The sequence below is a fragment of the Anopheles maculipalpis genome, chromosome 3RL (assembly GCF_943734695.1).
Source record: "Anopheles maculipalpis chromosome 3RL, idAnoMacuDA_375_x, whole genome shotgun sequence".
Lineage (NCBI taxonomy): Eukaryota > Metazoa > Arthropoda > Insecta > Diptera > Culicidae > Anopheles > Anopheles maculipalpis.
This window is the reverse complement of record NC_064872.1, coordinates 46,859,654-46,870,078: the sequence shown is the minus strand read 5'-3', so window position 1 is coordinate 46,870,078 and position 10,425 is coordinate 46,859,654. Positions and strand designations below refer to the sequence as shown.

General features: G+C 39.8%; 2 protein-coding genes across 2 annotated transcripts; one reads left to right on the top strand and one right to left on the bottom strand.

Annotated features, from left to right (window-relative positions):
- Positions 1-4,852: 4,852 nt before the first annotated feature.
- LOC126562808 (60S ribosomal protein L13a) lies at positions 4,853-6,479 on the bottom strand. The gene is made up of 5 exons (XM_050219390.1): positions 6,365-6,479; positions 5,950-6,190; positions 5,717-5,862; positions 5,374-5,496; positions 4,853-5,280 (listed from the first exon to the last, which is right to left on the bottom strand). The coding sequence occupies exons 1-5, from the start codon at positions 6,380-6,382 to the stop codon at positions 5,008-5,010; spliced, it is 801 nt and encodes a 266-aa protein (XP_050075347.1). The 5' UTR covers positions 6,383-6,479; the 3' UTR covers positions 4,853-5,007.
- A 1,491-nt stretch (positions 6,480-7,970) lies between these two features.
- On the top strand, positions 7,971-10,119 carry LOC126562077 (kinesin light chain). The gene is made up of 5 exons (XM_050218487.1): positions 7,971-8,216; positions 8,313-8,852; positions 8,934-9,185; positions 9,335-9,766; positions 9,941-10,119. The coding sequence occupies exons 1-5, from the start codon at positions 8,028-8,030 to the stop codon at positions 10,055-10,057; spliced, it is 1,530 nt and encodes a 509-aa protein (XP_050074444.1). The 5' UTR covers positions 7,971-8,027; the 3' UTR covers positions 10,058-10,119.
- The last annotated feature ends 306 nt before the right edge of the window (positions 10,120-10,425 follow it).

Here is a 10,425-nt window from a genome sequence, read left to right as displayed (position 1 = left end):
TCATAAAGGTCAGCATTTCCCAAATGCACTCTGTTGCTGTGATTGTTTCGCCCAGTGGATGTTGGGGTTGGCGTTCGCTGTTGAATTTGATGATGATTCCTGCTCCCATATCCACGTTGATTATTATTTGTGAAATTTCGTGGTTGGTTTTCATAACCTTGATGAGCAGAATATCGTTGAAATGTTCTACCTCTATATGATGGGTTGTATGATTGCCTTTGGGAAGCGCGAATTTTGGAAGCGTTTCGTATAACGTCTTGGTTTATGAGGGGTTTGATACCAAAGGGCTGTTGAGTTCTCTGTAATTGGTGCACATTCCAAAGCATCTGATATTGCTTTGCTTAGCGTAAGCGGATTGCGAGCTTGTAAGAAAAATCTTGTATTGGATTCGTTTAACCCTTGTATAAACGCACGCACTACAATCGGGTTCACAATGCAGTGTGCGGTAAATTCAGTAGCAAAAGTTCCTACAGACACATGGGCTGCAGCTAATTTGGCAGCCATTTTTCCTAACTCTTTGCCAAATTCAGAAATGGTTTTTGAGCCTTGATTTAATGCGGTTAACTCTTTTTCTACAGCTAGCGGCGTTAAGTGCACGCTAAATCGTGTACGAAGAAGTGAGAAAGCTTCTTTTATAGTACATGCTGTGTCTATGACTCCATGAGCAATTCCAATCAATGTGGTTTTCATAAACTTAATGATATCCACTTCTGGTACTCCTTCAGCATAGTCTAACAGAAGTTCAACACTTTCAATGTATGCATTTAATAGGGTATTTGAACCATCGAAAGGCTTTACCAGTTTTAGTGCTAGATTTATATCCAACTTAGTTGTCATTGTATGTGGTTTTCTGTTGGTTGCGTTTGTAGTGGTTTCGTTTGTAGTTGTTTTAATTGCAGGGATACTAGCAGCTTGGTTCGTGCTGGTATTATTTACAGGGGTACTAATAGTTTTGTTTCTAGTGGATCTATTTGCAGGTGTACTAGCAGTTTTAGTCGCTTTTTTCATTTAGTAAAAGTAGGTTAACAAGTAGAGCGTGTAACAGTATGAGCCGATAATATGTATGGAGGAACAAGAAAATGTAATAGCTATTGAAATACCATTTGAAATGAATATAATTGCTAAAGATCACTTTACTCAAATATTTTTTTTTATATATATATATTATTTTTTTTTTTCAACGAATATTGGGAATATGTGAAAAATCATAGAATTAAAGAAGACCCATCACGGTCGAGTGATTATATTATTTGCTTTCGAAAAGACCACGAGGTTTCATCCGACTATCAAACACAATTAGTGTAGAGTTATACGTGTAGAAAAAAAAATCACTTTCACAAAACGATTTGGTTTCACGTGGCACGATTTATAAATAAATAAATAGCAATAAATAAGGAAATAATTTAAATAATTTAAAAACGAAATAAATAACACAATAAAAAAAATCCTATCTAGCTTAAATTTTGTATTTGTATACTTGTATGGTGGTTTCACGTACCTTTGTTCCGTAGAGGTTATGCGTCTGCACCTGGATCGGCGTGGTTTGAGCAGCGCGATGGCGGCACTCGATGGGCTGGTGTAACTGATATCTGGTTTAACGCGGTGGCGCGGCACGGTGTTCGATGGTACGCGTTCTGTCGCTCGGCGTGATGATCTTCTCGGATGCTGGTGTTGCTGCTCGACGTGGTCAGCGCGATGGCGGAGTTCGACGCTCTGACGTCACGTGTTCATTCTGGTTTGGTCTTCGTTATGCTGATTTGGTTTGATTTGGCTGATCAGCGTAATGATGGTTAACGATTTTGGTGTTTGACGATTTTAACGATCAGCATAATTATGGTTGTCTCTTTGTGTTGTTCACTGGTCTGCGGGTGGTGTTGGGTTCGATGCTTTTGCGTAGCTCTTTTCGGTCGGTGTAATGGTATGCGTTCAGATTTTTTGTTATCTGCACTTCACTGTACGTACTTTACGATTCACAGATGTCGTACGGTAAACTTTAGCAGGGCTCCTGGCAGGATCGCGTGATATACTCTCTTTCGGAGTTTACGATATCAAATTCGTACACACGCGTTTTTAAGGTTTTACGATTTATTACGCAGCATCTCCACACGTGAGACACCACGTCAAAACAGGAAAAAGAGGCCGTTCCCCACCACGTGCACACTTATATAGGCTATGTGAGTTTCCCGCTTGGGAACTCCTTAACTAGTGAGAGTTTTCTAACTTAACGAATCTACTTACAGTGACTACCTAACTAAACGCTACAACACTATTTCTCTCTCGTATATTCTATTCCATCCTAGCATTAAGGAAAATCGAAATCTTGTTAGTATATAAGAAACAAAATTTGTGAATAAAATTTAGTATTAGTCTGGAATTCAAACGAGAACGTTTTGTTTTTTTTTTTAAACACAGATTTTTACTCTGATTTCCTACCCCATCCGAACGTTGCTAGAATTGAGAAATTCCACTTCTGCGGCATAGCTCCCGATGTACCGAGGAGACCTAGCGGGAAGTTCTGTAAAACTTAATTCGGTATCACTTTCTTGGTAGAAAGTCATTTCCTGCTAGATTAAACTTAGGAACAAGCAAGCCAAACCTTCGCGTGGCCTGGCCTGGCTCCGTCGCTAACAGTACTATTTACTTCATACTTAGAGTAGAAGAAAGGTAGATTGTTGGAACTAGGAGTGAGAGGCATAAGAAATCAGAAAGAGCGAGGGAAAGATATGAAAAGGGATGGATAGGAGATATGCAGCAAGATGTGAACGCAAAAATAAATCGGCAGTTCAGTTAGAACTGTAAACCGAAACACATCGTTGTACGTCTTATTGCAATGATCCGAAAAACGAGTTCCCTCCCCCCGATCACTACATTAGTTTTATCCTTTTGCGTTGGTTCCAACGTCATTTATTCTGCAGCTTTTCGATAAAATGTGCCAGATTTGTGATGACGTTTTTAATCAGCCATTATATACATGCTTCTCACTCTTTCAAATATCTCAAACGAGCACTAGGGTTTAACACTTTTTAAAAATGAACTGAACAACTGATCAATTTGTGAGATTATGAAGTCTCTAACACCGCGACACGTGCTGCATAGCACGAATATATTTTTGTCTCTTTAAAATTTTCAAACTTTTTGGCGCCAGCATATTTTTTCCCTTTGACAATACGGCACTGGACCGTCATAATCAATTGTAAATGGGGATAATTGATTATAAATATTTTTCCCCTTTCACTTACACCAGACGAAATCACGCCAAACGGTTTTGTGCGTTAGAAGTACCAAGTATCGCATAAATATTAAAGATGAAATAAACAACAATAGTGTAAACAAGGGACATATCCCTGCATATAGAAACAAAATTTACACCGTCTATCCCGTTTGTGAGTGCAAGAGGAATGGCATACGAGTGTGAGCGTAATGTAAAACAGATACATCGATACCACATAGGCACACATTGATACCATTGCTAAACTGAATTCACCCGGCCAACCTCACCTGTAAGTGCGAATAAAATATATCTCATACGAGTGTGAGCGAAACACAGCAAAATAGTGCTAAGGAAATCCAAAGTTCATGACATCACAGAAGGCCCGCACGTAAGTGCAATCATGTAAGGTATACGATCTACAACAGGACACACGCTTTTTTGTTTGCTCGGATATTGCTGTTTGCTTCTGTTTGCTTGGGATATTGTACTCACTTTGGTTTCATGTATGAAACGTTAAAATTCATGGGAATTTGTTTCTCTAGCAGGTACGTTACTTATTTAAAATTCTCACCTTTTTGAAGAGTGATCCTGTTTAATTGTCTCATACTTTATTAAGCAACTGGCCAAAACTATCTCTTTAACATTTTTTTTAACCCACTATTGAAACACAAACGTTTAGATTCAAAAACATTCTCTATCTTTACTATCTCAAAAACTTTCCCAACCAACCCGACAAAAAATGATTTGACAAGGTACAGAACGGTCTGCTATCCCTATTGATAAAATCGATATAAATCCGTCAACTAAGCAAATTTGTATCGAAAAAAACCTCATTAGTGGTTGTTAAGGCTATTTTGTCAACAGGGACTTCATACATAATTCAGGCAAAACAATCTTTCATGCAGGTTGTACGTAACAAGTTCGTTTTCGCAAAATCAAAATGAAAACACGTCGGTATGCCGTAATACTGAAATTTAAGAGATTCGAAGCTTAGCTTACCTAGAAGCCTTAAAATAAGAGTGTATTTATAAGTTAGAGAAAGTTTGATAGTATCGAACCAGATAAAAATGAAATATCTCGAGTTTTTAGAATCTTAATTCGTTTCTTCCTGCATTATATATTTTTTTATTATTTTTTAGGATCGTATGCCCTGCAAATAAATTCAGCATACTTTCTCATCTCGCCCATCTAAATCACAATGGTTAGAACGAGAAGTTCGTCGATTGTAATTTTGAAGTGTTTAAAGCTAGCTGCAACAACCCATTGAATGTCATACCGAACTATCGGTTGGATGGACTTACCAGCATCAGGACCCGGAGTCTTTCAACACCCGATAACACCCGTCTTGCAACACAACACCCGAGCTTTAGGTGGCGTTTACATTTACCAAAATAATACCGAGTTGATTCGGTTTCTTGTTTGGTAATTATACATAGGACAGTCCAAAACATTGTTTTTCATCAGTTGCGGAAACGAAATAAAGCTACTATAAAAATTAAGTGCTATATGTGAAAAGATGACCGACAATACTTCGGATACGTTGTTAATAACATTCCATTTCGTACAATTACTTAGATTGAACAGATTGTGTTGCTTCGCGCGCATCCTTATACGCACGTAACTCTGTGTATTTCATATTTGCTTTACATCAAATGCGTTGGTTTATGATGATTCTGTTGATAAACAACGCACGAATGGTGATAGCATTTTGAAGAGTGCAATGTTGTTAAATTTACCTCGTCTTCAAACGCTCCCATCAACTCCGTTTACGCCGAAACTTTTCCCGTTTCTACATATTAAGCCTTCGCTTTGGCCGGACTCTTGGGAGCTGCTGCCTTTTTCTCCTTAGCCGCAGCTTTGGCCGCATACTTCGCTGTTCTGCGGGCGGCCTTTGCAGCAACGTACAGCTCCTTACGCTTGCGTTTCCCAAGTTTAGGTGTAACGGTATTCAACACAGGTCGATTGTACTTCTTCTCGAATTCCGTTGTCAGATAGCCATACTCTCTCAGTACAGCATTCTGCGGCTCAATCTTTTTGGCAACGGCGGCACGTGCCTTCCACGTAATATTCTGTTGAAATATAAGACATTTTTTCTCAATTACAAACCATCCTGATAGCGATTAAATCAATACGGTGAGCATTACGCGTAATGTATGTATTACCTTCAACTTCTTCTTATGCATGTAAGCAATGCGTGCCTTAATCTTGCGCTTAGCTTCCAGGTTGGCCACAACATCTCGGTATTTCCAACCCACTTCATGGGCAACACGATCGACCGTGCAGTACTGAGAATAAAATTAATTGAAGAATAGTCTGTTAGTCTTCAAATATGCTTTTTCATAACGAGAAATTATGGCATCTACACAAGATAATAGAGCCACAATTGAATAATACTTTCACAACAATAACATTAACGCTATCAGTAAGGTGACAAACTATGTTTGGTTAAGAATTTGTTGCATACATATTTAATAAAAAACAGCCCATGCTCAATAATTTACTCACCTTTCGATCGGGGCGCAAGCAAAGCTGGCGCAGAGCGATCGGAACACACACACGCTTCATCTTGTCATACGGTGGCGGGATGCCTTCGTAAACCTTCAAACGACGCAGCGCATTATGGCCGCGCTTGGTCTTGTGTGGGACCATTCCTGTCGATATAAAACACCATAAAACAGATTCCATTATACAATGCAATGCTTCACATCGACTCCACTGCTTTTTGTCCATATACAAACCTCGAACAGCCTTCCACAACATACGGCTCGGAGCGCGGAAATGGAAAGGACCGCGTGCCGGGTTGACGTTGCATCGTTTACGGAGATAGGCCAAGAACTTGATCTTGTTGCGGAAGAAATGACCGGACTGTTGAAGGCCCTCACATCGCACAACTACCACCGCATTTCCGGACAGGATCTGCTTAGCGACGACCGAAGCCAGCCGTCCCAGCAAGTGTCCACGTCCGTCAATCAAAATCGGCTGAAACGAACCATTGAAGATAGGAAGGGAATGTAATTTGTTACACCACATTTATAGGCCGATGCACGATTCGGTTAACATTCCGCGTTTAGGGTAGATCCACAATATTTTTTGCATCGAATCGCGCCTCTATTATAGAACTTTCACACTTTTTCAGCGTTAAACGATAGATACCTTCTTCGTGCGCACCATCACTTTCGCAAACACCAACAAAAAGAACTAGGAAGTGTCGCTCGGCGGAAGTCATGAACCAAATGACAGTTGCAGTTGGTTTGCTGAATGTCATTACTGTCAAAGTTTGTTCAGTGGGAATATTTATTCACCAATGTATTCACCACGCCCAAGGTAAATACAGTGAATTTGTTTATAATTCTCCCACTGACAAAAACTTTGTAAATCCGCCAATTAAGGCACTACTGCGGCAAATTTGTATGGAAAAAACCCTTATTAGCGATTATTGAGGAAATATTCAGAAATAGGGTCAGCAACAGATTTTATAATAAGGTTCTTTTCAATACAAATTTGCCTTACTAGTGCCTTAGTAGGTGGATTTATATCGATTTTGTCATTAGAGATAGCAGCATTTTATCCAACTCATATGCTTTAATGTTATAGACATTTTTATTTCTTATCATTTGCGGGTTTATCTCACAAAAAAACATTCTGATTTTAAACATCGAAGAGAAAATGAAATTAATAAGTTTACTTTACGTTAAAAGTGATGATTCGTGTTATTGACAAAACATTAATAAAAAAAATATCTCGTACATAAAGAAAAATCTAGTTTTGTCTGCAATACATGAACGTCATGAATCATTTCATACTGTCATTCTCGGGATAATGCTTGACGGGCCATCATCAGCATGTATTGGCAACATCAGTGAATAGTTTTATTTGTACTGCCTGTGCTTCTGAGATAAATCATTTCGCCTCGGTGTGTATGAAATATTCGTATGACTGTATTAAAACGTAGTATTTCTCTGCCGTTTGAAATGCATTTGGATACGCTAATGGTCGCAGAAAGTTCGTAAACAGCATCATAAATATAGAGTGCTTATTGGTTGAATTTTACGCTGAGCGAGTGACTGACTGTTTGTGTGGTATGCGTGTAAATTTACATAGGTGGGGTGGATATGTGTGCGTGAACAGGTGCGCTGTATAGAAAAAAAAAGTTTTTCGTGCATCTGGCTTGTGTTTATTGATTTCTCAAAGAAGTCGGTTTTCATCAGGTTTACTGCAAAACAGTTCCACAAGCAGTTTAAGTCTCAATCGTGTTGAGATATTTTCGCTAAACTCCACAGAAACACACACGAAGGTACTGTTTGGTAGGGGGATTCGACAAAATAAATTCACAAATAAGAGAAGATCACTCACGACATGTTTCCTCCCGGACGCTCTTGAAAAACAGAAACGCTTTTCCACGGCAGAAGCGTGCAGAGAAAGTAATTGAGACTAGTGTTGAGACTCCCGCACGTTTGTCCTATTGCACTGTTCGAAGAAAGTCTGCAGAGTGTAACGGTAAACATATTTTTCACGCCATCGTGGCAGTGGTAGGGAAGGGAATTGCCACCCTCGGAAAACCATATAGAATGAACTGGAACGATGCAACTATACAATTTTGGTCGTCACGATTCGATGTATTCGATTGCTATTGATCGTTTCGGCACATTCTTCCAATCATCCATAGTTTGATGATGTCACACGAATGCGTAACTTTATCATGAAGATTAACACGTATTTCGTACATGAGTAGTCGTATAATGTAAGTAAGACATAAATTCATTACTTTCGTTTCGTTTCAGATTTACTAAATTATCTCCATTCAGAAGCCTAAACAATGACACAAATGGCTCAAGAGGAAATTGTCTCCAATACCAAAACGGTAATGCAGGGTTTAGAAGCTCTGCGTGTAGAACATGTCACTCTGATGAATAACTTGTCGGAGGGCAGCAAAACCGATCCGGATAAGATGGAAATAGTGAAGAAGAATATGGAAAACATTGAGCTCGGCCTGAGCGAAGCACAGGTAAACGACAAGTGTTCATATATTCACTTCTAAAAGTGCTATTTTTATTATACGCCTTAGATGCATATATCTCACATTCATACGTCATACGTACAGGTTATCGTAATGCTGTTTGCACATCTTCAAAATATCGAAGCCGAAAAGCAAAAACTACGCACCCAGGTAAAACGGTTGTGTCAAGAAAACGTGTGGTTGCGTGACGAGCTGGCTATCACGCAGCAAAAGCTGCAAACCTCCGAACAGAGCGTTGCACAGTTGGAAGAAGAAAAGAAACATCTAGAGTTTATGGCCTCGGTGAAAAAATACGATGAGATACAGGAAAATGAAGACAACTTAGAGAAATCGCGCACTGATCCGGTGGTAGAGCTGTTTCCGGAGGACGAAACAGAGGAGCGAAACAATATGTCTCCAACGCCACCGAATCAGTTTGCGAATCATGCCAATGCAGGATACGAAATACCGGCCCGTTTGCGAACTCTACACAACTTGGTCATACAGTACGCATCGCAGGGACGATATGAGGTTGCTGTACCGTTGTGCAAACAGGCGTTGGAAGATCTCGAGAAAACCAGTGGGCACGATCATCCCGATGTAGCTACGATGTTGAACATACTGGCGCTGGTGTACAGAGATCAGGTACAAGGATATTTGGAAGGTTGGAAGTTCTTGGCAGTTCGTATGATTAATTTATTTTCCTTCTACCTTACCCACCGGCAGAACAAGTATAAGGAGGCAGCCAACCTGCTGAACGATGCTCTTACCATTCGGGAGAAAACGCTTGGTGAGAATCATCCCGCCGTAGCTGCAACGTTGAATAACTTGGCCGTATTGTACGGTAAGCGTGGCAAGTACAAGGATGCGGAACCGCTGTGCAAACGTGCTCTAGAAATAAGGGAAAACGTGCTCGGCAAGTCGCATCCCGATGTAGCCAAGCAGTTGAACAACTTAGCGCTCCTTTGCCAAAACCAGGTATTTACATTATACCTTGCATTACATTATAAAAACAAAAATCAATCTTGTTGAAAGCTAGATAACACCAATACGGAATCGTGTAGGTCGTTCTTACATTAACATGTATTTTCCTCCCATTTTTCCCTTTTGCTTTGCTTAATTTACAGGCAAAATATGAAGAAGTGGAAATGTATTACAAGCGCGCGTTAGAAATTTACGAAATGAAACTAGGTGGTGATGACCCGAACGTAGCGAAGACGCTAAACAATCTTGCCAGCTGCTACTTGAAACAGGGCAAATACAAGGAAGCAGAAATGCTGTACAAGGAAGTGTTAACGAGAGCACATGAGCGGGAATTTGGTGCAATCAATGGAGAAAATAAGCCAATCTGGCAGGTGGCCGAAGAGCGTGAGGAGAACAAACTGAAGAATCGTGAAAACACTCCGTACGGCGAGTATGGTGGTTGGCATAAGGCGGCCAAGGTCGATTCTCCCACCGTCACCACGACCCTGAAAAATCTCGGTGCTCTGTATAGAAGGCAGGGCAAGTACGAAGCCGCTGACACGTTGGAAGATTGTGCTCTACGAAGCAAGAAAGAGGTACGCAAATAAGCAAGCTATAGTTATATGCTATATCATCACAACAGCAATAACAATAAAAACTAACCCAATCAATCAAATTCAAAACTAAACCAATAATAAAACCACAATAATTAATCGGACGAGTTTCTTCGTGTAAACGCCGTAAACGTTTACAATGTTCCTTCCTGGCAGGCATTGGATTTGGTGAAACAATCGAAAGTGCTCGGTGTAGCGGACGAAAGTAAACGTCAGAAGAGCGGCAACAGCAAAGATGATAATGATGATCACAACAAACGTGTGCACAAATAGAGGAGCATTGCCGATGCCCTCCCTATTTTAAATGCTAATCCCGCAAAACGAATCATATAAGCCGGTTTGTGACATGTGACAGAGAATTTAATAGCAAAATGGAGAAGAAAATGCAGAAGACACTCTTTTCATTTCCAAATGCTGATCTAAACCATCAGCACATCATCTCAGTGGTCGCTTGTTAATGTTAGTTGTATTTTGTTTATATTCAATTTTCTATTGTTCTTTAACGCATTTCGTAAATGACAATTATTTTTGCTCTTATCTTTTTTCCTATCTCTCTATATATATCTTTCTTTCCTTCATACCTAATGTAATATAAACAAGAAAAAATGATAACCTGTTTTACAACTACTAGGAAGAAACAA

Coding starts and splice junctions, on each gene's coding strand:
- LOC126562808 (XM_050219390.1), bottom strand. Junction 5,497..5,716: donor GCTTGCGCCCCGATCGAAAG/GTGAGTAAATTA, acceptor TTTTATTCTCAG/TACTGCACGGTCGATCGTGT. Junction 5,281..5,373: donor TGCATAAGAAGAAGTTGAAG/GTAATACATACA, acceptor ATATTTCAACAG/AATATTACGTGGAAGGCACG.
- LOC126562077 (XM_050218487.1), top strand. CDS start 8,028: ATGACACAAATGGCTCAAGAGGAAATTGTCTCCAATACCAAAACGGTA. Junction 9,186..9,334: donor CGCTCCTTTGCCAAAACCAG/GTATTTACATTA, acceptor CTTAATTTACAG/GCAAAATATGAAGAAGTGGA. Junction 9,767..9,940: donor CTCTACGAAGCAAGAAAGAG/GTACGCAAATAA, acceptor CCTTCCTGGCAG/GCATTGGATTTGGTGAAACA.